The 25,101-nt window shown below is 41.5% G+C and overlaps 1 protein-coding gene and 1 pseudogene across 1 annotated transcript in view; both read left to right on the top strand.

The window, feature by feature from the left end:
- XYLT1 (xylosyltransferase 1) overlaps window positions 1-25,101 on the top strand; it is a 232,411-nt gene that overhangs the window by 103,649 nt on the left and 103,661 nt on the right. Inside the window, exons 3-4 of the mRNA XM_036741727.1 lie at window positions 5,370-5,542; window positions 6,181-6,383. Coding sequence (XP_036597622.1) covers window positions 5,370-5,542; window positions 6,181-6,383 — 376 coding nt within the window. The remainder of the gene's footprint in view (window positions 1-5,369; window positions 5,543-6,180; window positions 6,384-25,101) is intronic.
- On the top strand, window positions 13,299-13,399 carry LOC118835059 (annotated as a pseudogene).

Genomic DNA, 25,101 nt, shown 5'->3' with positions numbered 1-25,101 from the left:
AGAGAGCTAAGTACTTCGGTTCCAAATTTACAGATGAGGGAAAATACTACCCAAGGTATCTCAGCTAATTTGGGGAAACTCCTCATTCCTAAAAGCCACATTTGCAACCCCTACCTTCAGAGTGTCCAGTTTCAAAAGCACTGACAATCCGCTGCTTTGTAACCGTCAGAAAGGACTCTGCTATTTGGATGTTAGCTGGAGAAAGCCTTGTGGCCGCATAAGTAGAGTAAGAGGCCTTTGTTGATACAGAGGACTCGTGGATTGAGTGTCTCCCTCACATTTGTGATTAATTTTGGTTTAGTGCAAATGGCACAGAAGGCAATTTTTCTTGGTTTATGGGAGAGCACCGAGGAGTAGCAAAAGCATGCTATACTGGGAGCCGGTGTGGTTTAAGGAGCAATTGTTGAGCTCTGGTGTTAGGGGTTGAGCAAACGCTTGTGGAGCAATCAGCAATTCTTAAGTGCCTGCTACACACTAGGCCCTGTGTAAAAATATGATCTGTTATTTCCTTGACGTAGGAGACCTTCCCCCATCCCCACCTCCTACTGAAATAGATGCCAACCTCTTCATAACTTAGTAGATAATTCCTAAGTGCCTGAATAGAGATGAAACGGCTTGTTCAACGGTCAAACCATTAAGAATTAAACTAGATTTGAATGCCAGTTTTCCTGATTCCAAGTCTAGGACCCTCTCTGCCATGCCTTGGTGTGTTAAGATCTATACCTGCAAGAGACCATTTCTTTGTCTCTTTCCTTTTCTTTTTTTATAATTTATTTATTTTTAATTTCCAACATTCACTTCCATTAGATTTTAAGTTTTTAATTTTCTTTTCTTCCCTCTCCTCCCCCCACCCCAAGACAGCATGTAGGCTCTACTTATGCATTCATATTAATCATATTTCACATTAGTCACAACTTAAAGAAGAATTAGAACCAAAGGGAGGAACCACAAGAGAGAAGAAACGAAATAAAACAAAACAACAAAAGAAAAAGAGAGCAAACAGTACACTTCCATCTGCATTTAGACTCCAGTGTTCTTTCTCTGGATGTAGATAGCATTTTCCAGCATGAGCCTTTTGGAGTTGTCTTACAAGGATCCTTGTATTGCTGAGAAGAGCCAAGTCTATCAAAGTCAGTCATGGCACATTATGGCTGTTACTGTGTACAATGGTCTCCTGGTTCTGCTTATTTCACTCAGCATCAATTCATATGAGTCTTTCTAGGATTTTCTGAGTTCTGCTTGCTCCTCATTTCTTATAGCACAATAGTATTCCATTACATTCAAATACCACAACTTGTTCAGCTATTCCCCAATTGATGGACATCCCCTCAATTTCCAATTCTCTGCCATCACAAAAAGAACTGCTATAAATATTTTTGTACATGTGAGTCCTTTTCCCATTTTTCTGATCTCTTTAGGATATGGACCCAGAAGTGGTATTTCTGGGTCAAAGGCTATGCACAGTTTTATAGCCCTTTGGACATAGTTCCAAACTGCTCTCCAGAATGATTGGATCAGTTCACGACTCAACCAACAGTGCATTAGTGTTCCAATTTTCCCATGTCTTCTCCAACATTTATCATTTTCCTCTTTTGTCATGTTAGCTAATCTGATAGGTATGAGGTGGTATCTCAGAGTTATTTTGGTTTGCATTTCTCTAATCAATAGTGATTTAGAACATTTTTATATGACTATAGATAGCTTTATTTTCCTCCTCTGAAAACTGCCTATTCATATACTTTGACCATTTATCAATTGGGGAATGACTTGTTTTCTTATAAACTTGACTTATTTCCCTATATATTTGAGAAATGAGGCCTTTATCAGAGACATTGATTGTAAAAAAAAAAATTTCCCAGCTTTCTGCTTCCCTTCTAATCTTGGTTGCATTGGCTTTTTTTGTACAAAATGTTTTCAATTTAATGTAATCAAAATCATCATTTTGCATTTCATAATGTTCTCCATCTCTTCTTTGGTCATAAATTCTTCCTGTCTCCATAGATCTGACAGGTAAACTATCCCTTGCTCTCCTAGTTTCCTTATAGTATGAGCCTTTATATCTAAATTATATACCCATTTGGACTTTATCTTGGCATAGGGTGTAAGATGTGTCTATTCCTACTTTCTGCCATACTATTTTCCAGTTTTCCTAGCAGTTTTCGTTAAATAGTGAGTTCTCATCCCAGAAACTGGAGTCTTTGGATTTATCAAATAGTAGATTACTATAGTTGTTGACTATTATGTCTTGTGTACCCAGCATGACACAGAATGTCATTATGAGCTAGTACAAAGCCAGGTCAAACTAATAATTCTATTGGTGCAGTTTGTTACTCTGGCAGAGAGAGAGATAAGTGTTTTGCCGGGGCCCACTCATAAGTAATTACTAGGCATAGTGTCCTTGGGCTGGGGAGAAGCTGACAGGGATAGGGTTTTGCAGCTAGGGAGAAATGTAATTTTGAAATTGGGATCCAAACACAGGCACCCAAGCACCCCATCCCTAGCTGTGTGACCCTGAGCAAGTCATTTAATACTGATTGCCTCCAAAAAATATATAAAATAAATTCCAAGAACTTATGTGGCAGCATGGTGTAATAGGTAGAAAGGTGGCTTTAGTATGAAGGAGACCTCAGCTCAAGGCTTGCCCTTGACATGTTCTATCTGTGTGTCCCTGGGCAAGTCACTTAAACATCTCATTGCCCCCAGACACTTCTCAAAGACTTGCAGAGAAGGAGCTCATCTTAATGTTAGAGGAAGATGTTCACAGAGAACTCCCTACAGCAATCAAATCACAAGAAATAGTCATTGTAGCTTTCAGTGTGCACCTGAACTGGCATTATTATAAAAAGTCAAGTAATAAAGGGCCAATTGGAATGTTCAAATTAGCCTGATTCAAGGCTTCTTAGCAGACCTTTAGGGAGAGGCACGATGAGTGTTAGGATTCCACATCCCTATTTAAAAAAAAAATCCCCAGTCAATCAACAGGCATATATTAAGCATTTACTAGCTGTAAGCACAGAGAGAGAGAGAGGGAGAGAGAGAGAGAGAGAGAGAGAGAGAGAGAGAGAGAGAGAGAGAGAGGGAGGGAGGGACAGAGAGAGAGTGTGTGTGTGCACATGAGTGTGCGCATATGTGTTCACTCTGCATGCTGGTTGAAGGGAGATACTGAGGTGATATAAAGAGAGGCACAAACTGTCCAGGTAACAAACACCTAGTAAATGAGCATTGGATTGAACTGGATCAGACTGGACTGGATATGTTATCGTTATTAATATCATATTGTCATTATAATACTTAATCTCCACTATTAGATTAGATTATAAACTACTGGAAGGTAGGCAATGGCCTCTTTGTATTGGTATCCAGCACATCGCTTTGCATGGAATTCATTCAACGTTAATTAAACTGAATTTGCCCCACAGTGCCTCAGGCAAGAATAGTAACTCTCGAAGCTTCAAAATATTATCAGTTAAGAAATGGATTTTCTCTAAGAAACTCAGTAACATTAATAATGAACGATTTTATGAGGTGATAGAAGGACTTTGTGATAGGGAGATTTGGGGCATACAAATAAAAATTGCAAAAATTGTCATCATTTTAAAAATGCATTTTGGAGGAAAATATGATTTTTACTACCTCAGTTATTGTTTAAGTATCATGGAGCCTGCTGTTTGTCTGCTATTAATTTTTAAAAAAAGGTGAGAGAGCAAGTGGAGTGGGACAATCACTGTGTGCTTCCCAGATGACCCAGATCTGTTATAACCAAAACAACTTATGACAGGATAGACAGTATGGATAATCTGAGCGAGAGTTCAGAAGCTGGGAAGATGTGGGAGCCCTACTTTCTCAGGGCCTGGAAGAGATTAGATCGGATTCAATGAAAACCAAGCTAAGCAGTGGAAGTAGAGTGAATTGGACAAACATGGTGCTTTTCCATCAGAGGTGCCATCACTGTGACCTTTGTAGGGATGAGGAGAGTTGGGGTAGGGACATTTTGAAGCTGATTTAAAGATCAGTGAGCAGGTTTTCAGGCTGATCTTGGACATTTCCTAGAAGCATAAAAAATACAAGCTTTAAGGAACTTTAGAGAGGTTCCAAAGTGGGTAATACTGCCCCCGGGGGCACTGGAACTATCCAAGGGGATGCTAGTAGTTTGAAATGATGAAAATTTAAAAAAATAAAAAGGTAAAGCATTAAAGAAAGTAGATTTCCAGAGGGCACCAGATAATTTTTTTAAAAGGGGGTGGTAGGCCAAATAAGTTTGGGAATGTCTGATAGTACAACATCATTATTTTACAGATAAAGAAATTGAAACTCAGTGTGATAAAACAACTTGCTCAAAGTCACATACAGCTAATAAATGGCAGACCTGGGACTGGATAGAGAAATGCCAATTACAATACCTCTGAGATACCTATCAGATAGGCTAACATGGCAGAAAGGAAAAAATGGCAAATGCTGGAGGAGATGTGGAAAAATAGGGACACTAATACACTGTTGGTGGAGTTGTGAACTGATCCAACCATCCTACAGAGTAATTGGAACTATGCCCAAAGGTCTAGAAAACTCTGCATATCTTTTGACCCAGCAATGCTACTACTAGGTCCGTAGCCCAAAGAAATTTTTAAAAAAGGTAAATGTCCATACGTACAAAAATATTTATAGCAGCTTTTTGTGGTGGCAAAGAGCTGGAAACTGAAGGGATTCTCATCAATTGGGGAATGGCTGTGTAAGCTGCATTATATGATTGTGTTAAAGTACTGTTACTGTGCTGTAAGAAAGTATGAAGGGAATGGTTTCATCAAAGCCTGGGAAGACTTACATGAGCTGATGTAAAGTGAAGTGAGCAGAACCAGGAGAAGATCATGCCCAGTAGCAGCAATATTGTAATGACGATCAGCTGTGTAAGACTTAGCTGCTCTGATTAATATAATGATCCAGGACAATTCCAAAAAACTCATGATGAAAAATGCCATACACCTCCAAAGAAAGAACTGATGAACTCCGAGTACACACGAAAGCTTATTTTCTTTTACTTAATTTTTCTTTTTTTTTCACATGGCTAATGTGAAAATATATTTATATGACTTCATATGTATAATGTGTATTTCTTGCCTTCTCAATGGGTGAGGGAAGGGAAGGGAGAGAATTTGGAATTAAAAATTATCAAGAACAAAAAAAGAAATAGGACTACATTCCACCTCTCCTAAAGTCTAGTCTTCAGCCTGTTACACCCCAGGTGACTTTTAAGGTACCTAACTCAAGTGTTCTTTGATCAGATGATCTAGGGGAAGAAAATCCTCTGTAGGCCCCCAGATTTCTACAGTCCTGTGGACACATCCACATCTGTGATCTTTTGGATTTCCTTACAGGCAAAGCCAACAACAATGTGCGGTGGGATGAGGATTCCGTGGAGTACATGCCTGCCAACCCTGTCAGGATCGCCTTTGTCTTAGTGGTACACGGCCGCGCATCTCGGCAGCTCCAGCGCATGTTTAAGGCTATTTACCATAAGGACCATTTTTATTATATCCACGTTGACAAGGTAATATATCACCTGTTAAAAATTTTCTGTTTTACCATCTGCCAGTCTATCTGTTTGTGACACCCTATCTATCACATACCTGTTCCTCCCATCAAGAAGGTTGCCCATAGTAAAAGCCACTCTCCTTTCTCCATCTGTAACATTTGGCCTATAACGTAGATCCTATTAAATATTGAGAGAGGGGAATCTTGAAAATGTGTTTTGTTCATTTTGCTTATATGCCTCTTTGTCTCATGTTTTGTGGAAATATCTAGCTAAGTCATGTGCATCAGAACTGGCATTGTTATAAGAAGTCAGGAACTAAAAGGGGTGGTTGGAATGTTCTAATTAACCTGCTCTGAGGGTACCTGCCTCTTAGCAGACCTTTAGGAGGAGCCAGGAAGGCTGGTAAGACTCCACACTCCAGGAGGGTTATCATATATTTATTGACTAAATTTCTAGGTTTTATTCTAAATTCTCTGTACCTTGGGGCCTAGTTACAGTTTAACCTCGTTAAGGACTCTAAGCTGGAATTCATTGATTGGAAAAATCAGATATTTTGGAAGTCCAATGTGCTAAAAAGAAATGGAAGACGTGAAAGTTATGTCAATGTGTTTTATACACTGCTGAATATAGTTCTTTTTTTCTTCTTGAAAAAGAGGTCCAATTATCTGCATCGACAAGTGCTCCAGTTTGCTGGACAGTACCAAAATGTGCGTGTGACCTCGTGGAGAATGGCCACCATCTGGGGAGGTGCCAGTCTTTTATCCACCTACCTCCAGAGCATGCGGGACTTGATGGAGATGACAGACTGGCCATGGGACTTCTTCATTAACCTCAGTGCTGCTGACTATCCCATCAGGTATGTTGATGGATGAATGGATGGATGGATGCATGGATGGATGGATGGATGGGATAGGATAGATAGATAAGTTGATTGATGGAAGATTGGATAGATCAATAGGTGGCTCTGACCCAGGACAGAGGCCAGCCTACAGTAGTGGTTTCTCTCCATCTCTCTCGCTTTTTTCTCTGTCCCCCTTCTATGCTCTCTCTCTCTCTCTCTCTCTCACTTCTCTCTCCTCTCTCTCTCACTTCTCTCTCCTCTCTCTCTCTCACTTCTCTCTCTCTCTCTCTCTCTCTCTCTCTCTCTCTCCCCCCTTTCCTTCTCTTGTTTTGCTTTGCTCATTAAGGGGAAAAAAAGCTAATTATCCATGTTCCACTAAAGACTTTCTCGCAAAGTGAGGTGCTTGGTGTTGTCTTTAGTTTTCATTGGATAGTCTCTGTAGCAGAAATACAACACTTCAAATGATGCTAGAACAAGAATGAATCATACTATGGCAGTTAACTTCCCATTTTGGAGGTGGAAGATTGGTATAAGTATCACAGTCATAGACAGACAATTCCAATGCCAGGTACCTCTATAGCACCTGACCCATTTACTGTCCTTCAAGAAGGAGCATACCAAAGCCTACTCAGACCTATGAGAATTTCTTTTTTAAAAATCTATGTTTCATGGAACATTCCCTTTCTTTTTCTTCCCAGTCTCCCCCAAACCTCATCAACAAGACTGCTATGATTGACTTCACGTCTTTAGTTTCTAGCATTACCTACATATATTTTCTTTGTCCTTTGTCCTTTGTCCTAGGAACTTACTAGACCACAGACTTCCATGGTGATGCCATTGCCTCTCAAAGTTTGTGGGGTTTTTTTTTAACTGGGGCTAAGCTCTACCCATCAGCGAGGCTTTCTCCTCTGTATCAAAGCAGATTACCCTTTTAAAATAACAAAAAAAAATCAGTGAAGAAACATTTTAAAAGGAAATTTGCCATCAATAGAAGCTCTGCTTTTGACTCTTCTTTCCTGATGTGTCAGAAAAAGTTAAAAGGAGAAACATACTGTTCTGTTCTGGTCTGTTGAGAGGGAAGGGGAAATCTGTTCTTATCAAGATATGATTTGGATATAACCAGATTTGAAAGCATTGTTCCAAGGAAATAGAGATACAGGGCTGATAGGAGTTTTCTGAGTATATGTATGTTTAAAGCTAGAAGTTAGAGCTCTCACCATGTATTTTTCTATGTATCCCTGGGCTTTTGTTTTCTTGGTACTTTTTCAATTCTGTAGCTGAAGAGTCAGTCAGTAAATATTTATTTATTTATTAATGTGTCAGGATTTGTGCTAAACGCTGGGTATACAGAGAAAGGCAAAAGATGGTCCCTGCCCTCCAAGAGCTCACAATCTGAAGGGGTGACAACATGTAAACGACTGTGTATAATCTATAGACAGAGTAAGTTGGGGATAATCAACCAAGGGAAGGGATTAGAACTAAGAGGGATCAGGAAAGGCTTCCTGTAGAAGGAGGGATTTTAGCTGAGACTTAAAGGAGGCCAGGAGGCAGAGAGATGAGGAGGGAGAGCATTCTGGGCATGAGGGACAGTCAGAGAAAATACCCAGAGCTCAGGAATGGAATGTTTTGTTCATGTATCAGCCAGGAGGTCAGTGAAGAGTGGGTGATACGGTGAGGAATGAGGTGTAGGAAAACTGTTTTGCTTTTTTTTTTTTAAATCACATTCAGCTTGTACTTGGGAGAGGATTGACCTGATCTGTCAGACAGCATTATGTCTTGCATAACTAGGGTCTAAGACATTAATGGTAGAAAGGAAGGCTATCACTATATCAAGAAATTGACCATTTTTAAAAAATTGTGAAGTAACAAGTATTTGTAAGTCTGAGTTTAGGCCCCTCCCTTTCCCCTCTCCCCCATTTAGATACTGAGTCCAGAAACATCCAAAATAGAGACCCAATTTAACCCATAGCTGTAGCTGCTGTAGGCCTGGGCTTTCTCAATCAATCAGGAAGGATTAATTAAGTACCTACTATGCATTAAGTACCATGCTAGACTGTGGAGATGCAAGGACAAAAATGAAATGTCCCTCCCCTCAAGAAGCTTACATTCTATGCCAGGAAGCAAAGTAGTACAATTTAAGAAAGAGGGGCCTAAAAAAGGAACTAATAATACACACTCCTGACTACAATAGGGAACTTGAGAAGAGTGAAACTGTGTGTGGGGCAGTAGAGATGGTGCCCAGTGGTCCCCTCTGTCCCTGTGGTCCTGCTAGCTCAGCAGTCCTGATCTGCTGCTCAGGTGGGCCGCATTCATGGTTCCTAAGTTCAGCCTTTTAACCTAGCTCACCCTGAAGGAGAGAACATGCCCCAGTCCCCATTGGGAGCCTCAGAGTCCACAACTATGGCACAGAGGAGTCCAGGGGAGCCAGTGGCTGGTAGAGGGCAGATAAGATTCCAGTTCTGGAGAACTAGACCAAAGACTTATTGGGAATAGATGCCTGGCCCCTGAGTCACACCTAATCTAGCTTCGACTGATGGAGTCAGGAAGGCTACCCAAGGCCACCCCAGGTTGGTTTCCTGAGCTGAAGTTGTAAACGTGGCCAGTTAGTGGGGAAAGGAGCACACCGACTTAGCTGTGGGGAGAGGAACATGTGGGCAGATGCTCTCCCACTGCCTCTCTTGAAATTATTTCTGAGGACTCTGCAGTAGGCCTTTGGTTTGAAGCTTCACACGGCCCTGTTGCTGTGTGATACCCAATTACCGAATGACTATAAAATCACCCTGGGTAGAGGTGGCACTTTATAGAAGCTCTTTCATTATACCTAATAATTCTCCAAGTCTTTCCAAGCTTCTCAGAGCAGACAAACCCTGAAAACAAGGCCACAGTGTTCTAAAATATCAGGAAGGAGAGCAGCCCACCCACTGTCTTTCCTCTCTATCTGTCTGTCTGTCTCTCTCTGTCTCTGTCTCTGTCTCTCTCTCTCTCTCTCTCTCTCTCTCTCTCTCTCTCTCTCTCTCTCTCTCTCCCTCTCTCTCTCTCTCTTTCTTTCTCTCTCTGTCCATGTGTCTTGGTCTCTCTACTTCTCACTATGTCTTTTCTACCTTACGTTGAATGTCTCTCTTGGGATCTCACTTAGCTCTCTTCTCGATTTCTATGTTTCTTTGTACCTCTCCCACAGTCTCTCCTTCTTCTCTCTCTCTCACTGTCCCGTGTGTCTACTGTCTCTTTCCATCCTATTCTGTCCTCTGCTGTTCCTCCTTCAATCCCCTGCCCCCACTCCCAGATGGTCCATTACCACTCTTAGGTTTGCCAGCTTCCAGGCCAGAGGCAGTTTACCCGTCATGTGCCACTGGTTCATTTTGCAATTGATTTCATTAAGTTTCCCTGCATAGGAACATATGAATTTTGCACATGAATAGTTTTTATCCTGGGTAACTTTATGTTACGCTTTCACTTCCCATCTGCCACCCCATCTGTGCCACCCTAGCCACTATTTCTCCCCTATAGAAGGGATGAGCCAAACTCAGTAGGTGGATATGAAGCAATCGACAGAGCCTCGGGTGCCTGACTCCTTCAACTCTGACCTTCCTGAGCAGAATGGAGGGATCTGGGAGCCTGCCGGAGTAAAGATGACCAGGGTCAGTCCAGCGAGGCCATTATATGCTCTCCTGTTGTGCAGCACTGACCCCCTCCTTCCCTGTCTTGCTTGCAGATCCTGGAGCAAGGAGGGATGTGAGAAACTGTTTTTACTGTTTCTCACATTAGGACCACGTAAATTTTGTGCTGTAGCGTTCAGAATTAGAGGTGTGGTGGTTTACCGTCCTCTGCCTTGGTCTGATCTGTTTCAGAAAGTACAACAATAATTGGTGGAAATGGAAAGGTAAAGGTAGGAGGTCACCCAGTGAAGGGCGACCAAAAGGGTGAGAAGCCAAAGCTTTCAGCTAAGGTGTTTGTCTCAGCCAGGTCACCGAACGCTTCTCCAGCACTGCTGCCTCAGCTCAGGCTTAGGCACCACACGGATGGTGGCAGCATCTTACACATGTGGGATCTCAGTCTCCAAACATAAGGTGGGCTGCCTGACATTATCTGTCTAAAATAATAAATTGTCCAAATGGGGAAAGACTAATAACTGTGGTCCATGGCAGAGACTATTCCACACGGGAGTTAGTGGAAGGAACTGAGGAGGTTTAGACTGTAGAAAATCATAGATAGGTAGCGCCTGGGATGACAGATTGAGGATCTCAAAAACTCTTGACAGGCCAGAATATTTGGCCAAAACTGAGGAGATGAAATTTAATGTGAATAAATGTAAGGTTCTTATAATTAGGTTGAAAAAGTTGGTTTTATAAGTACGTTATGAAGAAGACACGGTTAGACTGAGAAATTCATCAGAAAATAATCTGGGGGTTTAGGTGGACTACAAGTTTAGTATGAATCAACATTATGTAGCCCAAAGAGCTAATACAACTGAGTCATGGTCTCCAGGAGTAAGATGATTGTCCATGGTGTTCAGACCGCACCTGGGTACTGTGTTCAGTTCCGAGTGTCTCATTTTAGGAAAAGCATTGAAAAGCTAGAGAGCATACAGGGGAGGGCAGTTAGGACAGTAAAAGCCTCAAGTTTATTAAAATATGAGGATTGATTGAAGGATCTGGGGGTGTTTAGCCTGAGGAGAGCAGACTCTACACAGGATGAGGAGGGAATTCAGCGGAGATCATGATGCCCCTCTTCAGTATATGGCGGCCTTTTGTACAGATGAGGGATCTGATCTGTTCTCCTTGAGAGAGGAGTAAAGAGAAGTAAAACTAGGAGCAGCAGGTAGACGTCGCAGCAAGGCAGGTTAATGACGATAGCTGACACTTCCATCGCGCCCCATAGGTGCCAGGCACTCTGCTGAGTGCTTTACAGTGATCATCTCACTCGATCCTCAGGACAACCCCAGGAGCTAGGTACTGTCACTATCCCTGTTTTAGAGGTGAGGAAACTGAGATACACAGAGGTTAAGTGACTCGCCCAGGGTCATGTGGCCAGTAAGTGTCTGAGGTCAGCTTTGAACTCGGGTCTTCCTGACTCCAAGCCAAGGGTCCTATCCTCTGTACCACCTGACTGCCTCAGAGAGCAGTATAGTGTAAGGAAACATTTCCCCACAATTAAAGTTATTCCAAAATTGATTGGGCTCCTTTTGGAGAAGTGGTATTTATTTCTGAGGCAGCTAGGGAATACAGTCAATAATCTGGAAGGCATGGGTTCTAATCCTGCCTCCGGCGCTTACTTAGACCAAACCACTTAAATTCTCTCAGCCTCAGTTTCCTTACCTTTAAAATGGGTGTAGTAGCACCTACATCCCGGGGCTATTTTGAGGATCAAATTTATATGTGTGTTTGTTTGTGTGTGTGTGCGTATGTGTGTGCGCATATATGTGTGTGTGTGTGTGTGTGTGTGTATATATACACATTGTATATAATGTACGTATGTATATGTGCATGTATGTGCGTATCTATGTATGTGTGTATATATGTGTGGGCATATGTGTATATATACATTATCTATTATGTGTGTATATGTGCATGCATGTATGTATATATGTATGTACATACGTATATATGTATGTGTATGTATGTGTGCATATGTGTGCATATGCATTATATATAATGTATATGTGTATATATGCATGTGTGTGTGCGTATATATGTATGTATGTGTGTGCATATATGTATATGTTATATATAATGTATGTATGTGTGCATGTATGTATGTGTGCATGCATGTACGTATATGTGTGTACACGTATGTATATATACACATTGTGTATAATGCATGTATGTATATGTGCATGTATGTATGTACGCATATATGTGTGTATGTATGTATGCATGTATGTACAAACCACTTTGTAAACTTTAAATGCTAGCTATCACCACCATCATCACTACCACCACCACCATCATCCCTGGAGGGATTTAAGCAGGGGCACTGACCATTTTTTTTTTTTGTATGGAGGGATTCTATTCCACGTCTTAGGTCATCTGCCTTATTTGTGCTCCCCAGCAATGTCTACTATATATGTATATATGTATTTTATGTACGTATGTGCATACTCTCTGCATAGTGAGAACCAATGTGGTATTATTGAATGACTGCTTCAAAGCAACCTGCCATAGGTCTACGATGCTGGTCCTGTGAGAGACACTTGGTCTAAATGCCTGACCTCAGTGACTATAGCTACATCTCTGGAACTAGATTTCTAGTTGGTCTTGATTGACGGGGCTTTATTTAGGATTTGGGAAGAAGAAAGGCTCTCTACTTGAGATGACCTGGGGGATTTCCACATGTCAAGCCAAATCTTTCTTTCTTCATTTCTTCCTCCCACCCTTGACATAGAATCTTCTAAGAGTGATACTAGGATCTATTCTCAAGGGATGGTAGTGGAGGATAGATGTTGAGCGTGGAGGTAGGTAAGAATTTAAAGAGCCAATGAGAAGTCCAAACCATTCGAACCAGCTATAACCCCAGCTCTGGGCATTGAGTCCTCAGCAGAGATTGAATGGTTCTTCACCTTTGGACCTTTGGCCCAGGAACCTCTCTCTCCACCCAGAGTTAGAATAAGAACTTTCAGCTACCAGAAAGGTGGGTTCACTCTGTCACTGACAGCATCGATCAAGCGTTGACTCCAGATCCACCCTGGGGAGGACTCTTTCCCTCTCTGAACCTCTAGACAGTAGCATGAGCTCTTAGCAAGCCCCCTTCTTAGCAATCTGTCCCCTTTTGGGCAATTCATCATCTTAGACAGACAACATCAGGCAGCCAACCTTATGTTTGGGGACTGGGATCCCATACCTACAAGATGTCACTACCGTCCACGTGGCGTACTGAGCATCTAAGAGCGAAAGGAGGGGTGACGGAGTTGGGGAAGCAATAAGTAACATAAATGATAAGTAATGCTCACAGACTAAAACTGGAACAATACAAAGAAGATTGGCATGGCCCCTACGCAGAATGACAAGCAAATTCATGAAGCATTCCATATGGAGCAGCTAGGTGGCACAGTAGGCCTAGAGTCGGGAAAACCTGAGTTCAAATCTGGCCTCAGAACACCAACTAGCTTGTGATCCTAAGCATCTCATTAACCCTGTTTGCCTCAATTTCCTCATCTGTAAAATGAACTCGAGAAGGAAATGGCAAGCCACTCCAGTCTGTTTGCCAAGATAACTACAAATGGAGTCATGAAGAGTTAGACGTGATTGAAAATGACTGAACGCCAACAAAAATCAGGGGAGGAATAGCATACAAAGTTTGAGAGTCAAGTTTGAAAAAGACCTTTGAGACCATTGAGTCCAAACCCCTAATTCTGCCAGTGAAGAAAACGAGGCCCAAGGGCATAGAGCTAGTAAGTGTCAGAGGTGGTGTTGGAACCCAAGTCTTTCTGACTCCGAGTCAGGGCCTTATCCACTGTACTACACTACCTCTGAAATAGTCATGGAAATCCATGATTTTCCTTGTTCCATGTCCTTGTACTTTTAGTGTTATAAGATTCTTAAGACTAAGAAACATGAAATATATACACACACACACACATACACACACACACACACACACACACACACACACACACACACACACATAGGACAGAGAATTAAGAAACTTAGTCTCCGAGAAAGGAGTCTTAACTACAGTCCTAGCTACAGCCCTAACGTGCAGCTCTGAGCTAGTCACTGCATCTCTGGGCCTTATTGGACTGGGTGGCCTTTAAGATTCCTTCCACTCCATCCCAATTCCAAGCATTTTCTCTGCCTGTCCCCCATGCCTGGAATGCTTTCTCTCCTTGGGTTCACCTCTTGGCCTCCTTCAAGCCCCAGCCAAAGTCCTTCCTTTCAGGCGAGCCTTCCCTGTTCTTCCTTAATCATAGCGCCTTCCTACATATGTACTTACACATTATATATATACATACATGACATATACATGTGTATATGTTATATAATTCTATCATACATAACATACATATAACACGTGTGTTATATAATATTATATGTAATGCGTACATTATGTAATACTAAAATAGTTAACATTATATTAACTCCAGATCTGAATATCTTTGAGTTTTGTCCCCTGGTCATAAATATGCATTTGGGAATAAGACTTTATCATATGATTTTATTAATATAGGTAAATCTCAAACGAGGGGAACACCATTTACCACTCTTGGTCTCTTGGCCTATTATCTGTAATATTCATTATTTTAAAGAGTTGCCTATTGCACCAAGAGGCTAAAGGAATGACTCAGAGTCCCACAGTCAGTACGTCAGAGATGAGCCTCGAAGCTCGTTCTTCCTGGTTCTGAGTTCAGTTTTCTACCCCCTGCTGTTTTGCTGTTTTTGTAGAAATAACAGAATAATTCCCTGTCCCACACAGCAATGCTTAAGTCTTCTCAGGCCCACCTTACTCTTCTCCCGGCTAAATAACACTAATTTCCTCAGCTGTTCCTCTTGTGCTGGGGCTTCTGGCTTTCAGGCAATTTGGGTTATTTTCATTCACATAATTTCTATTTTGTCAGTGCCCTCTCACAACATGGCTCCCAGAAACCAATACTCCAAGCACTGAACACCCATCTATCCCTCCGGGGCTCTAAAAGAGTAGAACTGGATAGAGTCAGATGACTTTGTGTCTGTTTAGCCTGAGGTTGCGCTTTTGGCCTTATATCCCAGAAGCCTCAGGGCTCATCATCAGTAATTCTTGGGAGGCGATTGAACCAAACTCTAATCCAAGGGGTGATTCACAGTTGTGTGTACTGTGCAGCTCTGGCTTCTGTTGATTAGAACCTTAAACTTCTATTAGTTTAAGTTCTCATTAGGCTTTTTGTTTTGTTTTAGCAGTCCACTTTACACTATTGGCTCCTACTGAGCTTGCGGTCAATAAAAATCACCAACTCATTTCCCATGAAATGTTGCCTGGGCAGCTTCATGCATCCCGTAGTTATGCAATTGATTTTTAAAATTTAAATGCAGGGCTATGAGTTTATCCCTGTTAAATTTAATCTTGTTGATTTGGGCCCTGTCTTCTTGAGAGCATTTTGAATCTCACTTCCATCCAACATTGTATTCAGTAACCCTTCCTAGTTTTGTGTCATCAACAAATCTGATCAGTGTGTCCCTTATGTCTTCAGTCAAGACATTGATTTAAAAAAAAAAAAATTGGACAGCTCAGGGCCAAGAACATAGCCCAGTGGCATACCACGCTAAAGAACCTGCTCTAGATGACCCTGATCCCCGAAGGAGCATAGATCCAGAGGTGAAAGGACCTTTGGGGATCATCTAATTTAATTCTCTCATTTTACAAATAAGGAAAGTGAGCCTGATAGAGGTTAAGTGACTTGCCCAAGTGACTCCCATAGATAGTGACAGTACTTGCATTTGAACAATAGAACCACAAAGTCATAGAATTTTAGAGCTGAAGGCTCTTGGCAGCCATCAAGTCTAATCTAAATTCCCCGGAAAATTCCCAGTACAACTTATCTAACACACAGCCTTTACTTGAAGACTTTGAAGGCATGGAATGTCTTTGTTTTATTTGTATTTTTATCCCCAGCACTCACCACAGTGACTGGCACATAGTAGGTGCTTAATAAATGTTTGTTTATTGATTAGTTTATGTAAGGGTGAGGAACCTGTGGCTTCAGTCCACATGTGGCCCTCTAAGTACCTAAGAGCATCCCTTTGACTGAATCTACTTCACAGAATAAACCCCCTTAATAAAAGGATTTGTTCTGTAAAACTTGCACTCCATCAAAAGGCCACACAAAGGACCTAGAAGGCCATATATGACCTCAAGGCTGCAGGTTTACAGTTTCAGTGGAAGAAGAACTCTGAGATTCCTAGAACATTTCCAGAATTATCTAATGGGGGACAAATAAATGGAACATTCATTAATTTATCTCCTCTGCCATTTTCTTTCTGATCTTGGCACTCATGGATATTTTAAAGTAGAGATGTCAAACTTACAACACTCCCGAATGCAACCTGAGCCAGACTATCATGGGAAATATTGAACAACATAAATAAAAATACAATAAAGCATAGAGAATATTACATTTTCAAAACTGTCAACATACAGCTCACAGAGAGCCTTAGCTACAGATTAGTGGCCTGGGTTTCCATTTGAGTTTAACACCATTTTAAAGGACCTATGTCTCCCTATCCCCTACCCCTGCCCTATGGCAAAGCAAAAAAAAAAAGGCAAAAAGCATTTATTAAACACTTACCATGTGCCAGATCCTATGCTAAGAACTGAGGGTACAAATACAGGCAAAAAAGATAGTCCTTGCTATCATGAAGCCTTCATGCTAATGACAGCATATAAAAGAAAGCTAAAAAGCTAGGGGAGAAGGTATCCCCACAGGGGCATGGTGGTGAAGTCTAGAAAGTTAGAATCACAGCTAGGAGAAGAAGGAAGCATGGCTGGCCTAGGCCTGTCCCCAAAATGGAGGCCCTAGAAGACATTCACCAATAGGAGAAGGAGGAGACAGCATGGTGGAGGCTTGTCCCAGGGTGTGCCTGTGGTGTCCCAGGGCACTAAGGTTAACTTCAGGATAAGAAGGCAGCTAAGCCAGGGTGGCAAAGTCTATAGTCACAGAAGCCCTACAGGCCCTTTTCAATCAGTTACCCCTCATTTCCCTCCTGGTGAAAGTGAGCTCTGGAGCCACAGGAGAAAACTTCCATTCAAAGTACCAAGATCTGGTGCCAGGACTCTAAAAGGTAAAAAAATCTCTCCCCAGGTGGATGTGGAACCAAGCTAGCTAAATCTCTACACACCGTAGTGGCCTTCAGGGTCTATGGGGCAGTACAACCTTGTGTACCTCATTTAAAGGCCTCTTGGAAGCATATGATTCTGTGACGGGTATTTGGATTTGAGAACAAGGAATCATGCTATAGGGTCTTTAGAAACCTGCTGAACTTTGTCCTTCAGTGAATCTCAATGCCATGTTGTAGTAAGGGAGCCATGAAAGCAGAGACCATCGGGAGTGGGGAAGGAGGACAGTGCCAGAGCTATTTTCTCTTCTTTTTTTTCTTTTGGCACTGTCATCCACATTTGTTCTGGATTTTTTTGACTCAGAATATCTCATCAAGAGAACTAGACATTAGTCTGCTCCTTTTTCTGGGAGTCCAAAGAGAGTAAATCTGTGTATGTATGTTTATGGGCACTCATGGACATAAATGTGTCATAATTTCTCATGTAAGATGCTTTCTCACCGTACACATCGGAGTCCTTTTTTTTTTTCGTCTTTGCATATTTAGGAAATACAACAATAACCCTTTCCCATTTAGCTTTTTTTCAGTCATTTATATATATATATATATATATATATATATATATATTAAATTGTTTTATTCTCACAAATATAACAGTATATGGTAAGTAAACTGAGGAAATTGAGACTCACTTGATAAGGGTCTTCCACAGCTGGTTGGTGGTGAGTCTAGGGCTGGTATCCAGGTCTTCTCAGTCTTAGTTAAATGTTCTTTCCTCTATTCCACACGTCCTTGAAGCTCACCAGTGTTCGGGCCTGTGGTTTCCTGATCTGGCACAGGCTCTGTGGGCCAACAGAAATACCACCCAGGAGCTGAGGGAGTCTGAAACAGGCTTTGTGCAAACTGTTGTTCACAAGTGCATATAGGAAACTCTCTAGTCATTATGCTGTTCACAGCTTTGGAAGCATCTGGTAGCAAAATAAACATTTCCCCAGCTCTGTTATTTTTCAGGACTGACAAGAGCTGATGCCTTGTGGAAATGGAAAGGATTGCTCACAGCCCTTACAGGCCATTCTGTGGTCAGTCAACACAGACCTGCCCTTAGGAAGAATGACTCCCGTAGCCTTCTTGAGTCTGAAACAGAGAATGGACCCTCAGTGAGGATATTCAGGGCTTTACTCCAGCTTACGTGTTCACTGATGAAGTGTTTGCTGAGAATCTACCATGTGCAATTGTGAGGACAAAGTTAAGGAATACACCATCCGTGCCCTCAAGAAGTTGTAACTAGGTTGTAAGGATATTAAAACAACAAAATGAAACCATCCCTACTTTCAGGGAGCTTACGTTCTATCAAAGGGGTCAATGTCTACATACAGAAGCATACAGAGAGTAAATACAAAAGAAATGTGAGGTTAAGTAAGTATTATAGAACCAGGGAGAAAGGATGCTAATAATTGGGGAGAACAGGAAGAGCTTCATTTTGAAAGCCATACTTGAACTCTGTCTTGAAGGAAGCGTGTGGGCTTCTATCAGGCAGAGGCAAGGAGGGAATGCATTCCAGACACAGAGGACAGTCAGTGCAAAGGTGTGGAGAAGGGATATGGAGTGTTCTGTGCAAGGAGCAAAGAGAGAGCCATGTGGGACTCTTGCATGCAGAGGATGAGGCAATGAAGTAGGCTGAGAAGAAACAGACAGGTAGAGGGGAAGCCAGGAGAGAATAAAGTCATGAGGACCAAGACAGCGGCGAGTCTCCAGGAAGAGAAGGTGGGCCACAGTGTCACATGCAGAAAGGTCGAGAAGGATGAGGATTTAGAAGAGACTGTAAGAATTGCCAGCTAAGAGATCAGTAGTAACTTTGGAGAGAGCAAATTAGGTTGAATAGTGATGTCAGAAGCCGCACTGCAAAGGACTGAGAGGAAGAAGCAAAGGCAACAAGGCGCGGACAGCCTATTTTAGGAAAAGGAGATCAGTTATAGGATGATAGGTTGAGGAGGTGGTAGAGACTAATGAAGTTTTTGTTTATTTTAAGATGAGGTTGGAGAGAGAAAACTTGGGCATGTTTGAAGGCAGCAGGGAAGGAACCAGCAGGCAGTGACGAGAGGCTGAAGAGAGTGGTTGTGACTGAAGGGGCAGTCTTCCTGGAGGAGACCAGAAGACATGGGATCAAGTGTGCAGATAGACCAAAGAGAAGGGCCACTTCATTATGGGACTGGAGGAAAGGAAGAGATAGTGGGGGAGCTTTGGGATGAAGAAAAGGGAGAAGGAAGTCACAGTACTTCTCCCCCTCCAAACAATGTTCTGTTTGCTCTGTGTCTTGCATTTACTTGTTTATATAGATTTATGGAGCAAATGCTAGCATTTCTATAACCCCTTTCAGGTTTGCAGATATGTGTGTGTGTGCTTATAAATAAAATGTATGGGCATGTATATGTATATTTCTACATATGTGTATATGTGTGTGTGTGTGTGTGTGTGTGTGTGTGTGTGTGTAATCTCATTAGATTCTCACAACTACCCCAAGAGAAAGGTGATTATATTATTCCATTGTACAGCTGAGAAAAGGGAAACTGGCATAGATTAAATAATTTATTGGATCAAAGTATCTGAAACAGGTTTCCAATTCAGATCTTCCTGGTTCCAAGTCCAGAGCTCCAGCTAGTGCAACTCCTGGCTACCTAGGATTTATTTAAAGATTTAAAGTGTTTTTCTCCCAATAACCCTTTGAGGAAATGGTAGTGTCAGAATTATCATCCCTATTCTATATATAAGGAAACTGAGACTCAGAAATATCCAGACTTACCTAACATCCCTCAGTTAGTAGGTACTAAGGTCAGGGAGACATTCGTATCAGAGGCCAAAACCTAAAGCCTTCTTCCCCTATAAACAACTATCACCCCGGAGGTAGGTGGCTCAGTGGATAGAGCGCTGGGTCTGGAGTCAGAAATACCTGAGTTCAAATCCAGCCTTAGGCACTTACTAGTCATGTGACCTTGGCAAGTCACTTAATAATTTCCTCAACTGTGGTGTCAAACTTAAATAGAAATAAATCCCTGAGGGATTTACTGACTTATAAAACCACAAATTAATAATATCTATATTGTATTATTTATTTTGTTAAACATTTGCCAGTTACATTTTAACCTAGTTTGGGCTGCACCCCTTTGAGGGTAGCCCCCAGAGTTTGACAGTTTGGCTCCGTACCACCTAGCTAACTCGTGTTAAGATGAAAGCAAGATTTAAAAGGTAACAGCAGTCACAGATGGGGATGTGTAGGAGGGGAGAAGAGCTGCTTCAATGGTAGTTGGGGAATTGCTGGGTAATTTGTACTTAAGGGTGTTTGAGGTGCTATTTTCCAATATGACTTGGCAAAGATGATTTCATTTTTTTTCTTTTTACTTTTACCAGCCACCCCCCTGAGTCATTGCCCAGGCCCGGCAGTTTGGGGGCCTCCCAAAGTATTGGGGTTGGAGCAATTACCCTGGTTTGCTGGGCCGCACAGACATTGTTCAACAGTACCCTTTCCATTCATTCAGTATACACTGTCATTAAGTAAGAAATTGCAGGCTTCTTTGGCTAAATGAGAATCTGAAGGAAATCAAGGGAATAATTTCACAATCCAGGGGGAGGAGTCTCAGATTAAAAGACTCAGAGCCCACATCTGAGAGAGAGAGAGAGGTCAGTCCTTATGTTATTGTCATTGCTAGGCAGGTCAGGAGATCCCATATACTGAATAGCGGGTAACACTCCATGGAGATCAAAGCAAAACCTGGTACTCCTCCTGAATCTTGATGGCTTGATCAATGTTTTAATGGTTACACTGGCCAGCAAGCACAGTCTTGTATAACATTTTCTTCAGCCAACTTCCGTGACTCCCCACATTCCCACACATAGTCACCATTCAGACAGCTAGAAATGTACTGATGCTTACTCTGATTCCTTTGTGATAGGAGCTTTTCTAAGAAGATCTTTTGCGTTTGTGGTATATTCAGTAGTGCCATATTTCTATCTTTACATTCTATTATCTACAAAAGGGGAATCCCTAGCTCAGTGCCACAATCACTTTGATTTCATAGTCTTCATAACCAACTAGATCTCATTTCACCAGCATGTAATCAGAAATGACTGGAATAACTTATGTAAAAGCACTCAGTAATTTGGACCCAAAAGAGTCTGGCCTGAAACTTCCCTCATTCCACCTAGAAAGAAAGGATTTCCTGGGCCAATTAATACAAACACCAAAGAATCTATGATTCTATCAGCATGAGAAACTACTGATTTCCAGTCTGTCTGTAACTTAGTAGGTAAGTTATAGGGAGTTCTAGGGAGGTACTTAAAAGTGAAGTGACTTATCCAAGGTCTCATTAGACCAGTTAGATCTGCTGAGACAAAATTAATCAAATTTCCCCATATATTCATGCATATGTACATTTATTAAGCAATGCTTGATTTGTGTGTACGGGTATGTGTTCACATAGACATAGACATATATGCACATGTGGGGTTTTTCTTGGAGAAACTTGGGGGGGACCTATGATATCATTGCAATGGCCTGCTGCTAGATCTGCCAGCTTCAAGTTTCTCCCCACTCCAATCCATTCTTCATTTAAGTACTAAAGTGAAGCTCAGGTCCAATCATGCACCACTACCACCACCAACACTCAACAAACCCTGGTGGCTCCCCGTTGCCTTCAGGAGCAAATAAAAATACTCTGTTTGGCATTCAAAGTCTTTCATTACCTTGTCTTCTTACACCTTTCCAGTCTTCTTACACCTTCCTCCCCAATGTGTATTCTTTGATCCAGCGACACCACCCTCCTGGTTGTTCCATGAACGAGGTTATCCATCTCTTGGCTCTGGGCATTTTCTCCGGCTGTCTCCTCTGCCTGGAATGTTCTCCCTCCTCCACTTTGACTCCTGAACTTCCTGGCTTCTTTTTAGCTCCAAAAGTAATGGTGGGATTTTAGCCACCTTCTATTGGAAGTCTTCTCTAATTCCTATTAATTCCAATGCCTTCCCTCTGTTATGTCCTATTTATCCTAGACATAGCTTGCTTTCTATATATTGGTTTTCAGGTTGTCTCCCCCACTGGATTGTAAGTCAAGAACTATCATGCCTTTTCTTTTTTTTTTTTTTTAGCACTGGGCCTGGCACATAGTAGGCATTTAATAAATATTTATTGTTTGATCATATGGAGATTCCAGGGAGTAAACTACTTCTCCCAATAAAGATTACCACCTGCTTCAGAACTTTTTAAAGTCTTAGAGCATTTCCTGCTGTACCAGGAGATTAAGTGGCTTGCTGAGGGTCACACAGCTGGCAGTAAGTGTCTGAGGTTGGATTTGAACTCAGATCTTCCTGACTTCAAGCCCAGTGCTCTATCTACTTTGCCACCTAGCTGCCCTTCTTAGTTTCTATTTGCAATTATAAACCATGGTGTGTAATATAAATTTGGAACTATATTTACATTTGTTTCCTACAACAATCCAGGAAAGTAGGTGCAATTATCCCCGTTTTATAGGTGAGTAAACTGAGGTTTAAGTGTTGAGTGTGGTATAGTGGGGACTCCTTTTGTCTATGGATTGGACTAGATATATTCTGAGGTTACTTCCAACTCTCAAAATGAAGTAACTTTCCATGATCACACAACTAGTAAATATCCAACATAGGATTAGAACCCAAAACTTCCTAATTCCAAGCCAGCAGTATCCTCATACAGCTTCTCAAGGACTTTCTGAAAAACAGCAAGGAAGTGTCGCAGTTTGAGGTTTCTGGGAACCCCAAAATGATGGAGTATAGGGTGGCATCTGCCTGGAATGAATTCACACACTCAAACTTTCTTCCAGTCAAATGACAAGGTTTATGGTAAATGTATGGGAAAATTCAGAGACCGGGTTACTTTCAAAGATATGGTCTTTTCCTTTTAGGGTCCAGGTCCCACTACCCCGTCGTTCTCCCCTCGAACAAATGGGACCCAAAATCTTTTGTAATAAGGGGAGAAGGTCTCTGCTTCTGAAACTGCTTCCTGCTGGCAAGGGGCATAGATCTATCTGTCCCTGCCTCAAGGGGGTCCCAGGGAGGAGGTTAACTGGCACAGGCTGCATCCAAGGGACAATGGGGGGAGATGGGCTGGTACCCACTGTTTGCTACCAACTGTAGGTGAATAACGTGTCATCTGGAAGACACAAATCTGACAAGCAAGTTCACAGGGAGAATTAAAAGTGATGTCAGAATCGGGGAAAACAAATGAAAGAAAGCAAGAGCCCCATTAGAGTCATTTACTTTTGATATACAAGGTTATCTGATGTTACTCTCTTCAAAGTTTCCACTCTGATTCCACTTCCTTTAGGAAGATCAGATGTTATATTTGGATTCAGTCCTATGCAGGAAAATATAAATAATAGAGACTGACTTTTACTTCAATTATAAGAAAATGCTTGGGAAGATGTAATGACTAGGCCAAATACCCATTTTTCTATAGGCTATCTCCCTTTAAGAAAATTGATTGCACTGAAATTCTCTTTCCTAAACCAAACTGAAGATGTTTATGATTTAATTTCAGTAATTAATAGCAATGCCCAATTACTAAGTTGTTTAGGATATAGAAAGGAATCATTTTAAGCTGAATAGCTCAAATCTTAAACACACAGTTCATTATAGTAGCTCAGATGTGTCCCAACCTCATTCTATGGGACAAAGATTCACAGGACTATGCAGGCAGGCAGATGACAAGGTCAAGTACTATTTACCCTGTTGTTTGGGATGTGGAATGACTAATACATTCAGGTCAAAACAGCAAGATCTCACACACTTAAATTGTGCTTTTATCTTTTACTGACCATTAGCTCTGATTACAGAAATTTGCGAGAAAAGGATAAAGGAGGGACAAGATTATACCAAGCATGACAGGACAAAACTTAATTCAGTGTTTTCCAACCATGCAGTATCCATTCCACCTCAAAACCAGACTCAGGAATAGCCAGGTGGGTAACATTCCTTTTCAAAGGAACACAATGGGGAAACTGAGGCAAGAGGATTCCATCTTATACTGAGGCTAAAATTGTCCTCTCAGCTTTTCCAGATGCAGGCTTCCACATGTATCACATTCTCTCTGAGTAGCTAGTGGTGATTCTCTCAGATGGCGGATTATTGACTATTGATTATGGATGGGTTATTATGATCCATAAGACAACTCAAAACAAAACCAGTTACAGTCCCAAGGGATTTTACCTTACATGGCAAGTTTCACTAATCACAGCTTGGGGAAAAATTTCCCAGGACTTTCATCTCAAATTTGAATTTGTCCTTGTGTGAAAGCCAGTCTTTAGAGATTGTTTCTATATTCTTGCAAATTCTCAGCAAGCCGAGTTCATTGTTTAGAACTCCATAACTCAGGGGAGCTCTTTGTCAAGTTTACAAAAGGGGATTGGAAAGGGAACCCTGAGAAGGAGCTTCCTATGCACCGCATCTACCCTTAGAGCTGCTGTGGGCTGTGTCTTTTGACTAGCCCTGGGGACTGCTCTGAATGGGCAGAACCAATCTGGGTAAAGCTTTCACCTCATCTCCTCCTTTCCAAACACAGTAATCAATTACCACTTTTAAGTTTCAGCATTAAAAATGACCCAGATATCTTAGTTAACAATCTTATAAATTTCATAAGTGAGAGCCAAATTCTTTTAGCTCACAACTTTGTCTTAACTATAGGCTAAGGTGAAAATACCCAGTTTTCTAAATGGCAGTTGCAAAACACTATAAGCATGTATAACAGGGAAACAGTTTTTCCAGTGTCTCTTTAGTTTCTCTCATTTCATACTCTAATAACATCCAAGTTATGATAAAAGTTGCTTGACATGACTTATACAAAAGTTTACCAATTTGAACGTTGAAACAAACCCATTACCGATCAAGTGACTTCAGTCTTGTTGGACACATTTACCAAATTACTTTTCACAGAAAATTGGCATCTCATCATTAACATGTTGAAACTACAACTT

This window comes from Trichosurus vulpecula, chromosome 1, assembly GCF_011100635.1.
Source record: "Trichosurus vulpecula isolate mTriVul1 chromosome 1, mTriVul1.pri, whole genome shotgun sequence".
Classification (NCBI taxonomy): domain Eukaryota; kingdom Metazoa; phylum Chordata; class Mammalia; order Diprotodontia; family Phalangeridae; genus Trichosurus; species Trichosurus vulpecula.
The sequence above is the reverse complement of the archived record's forward strand: the minus strand, read 5'-3'. Positions and strand labels throughout refer to the sequence as shown.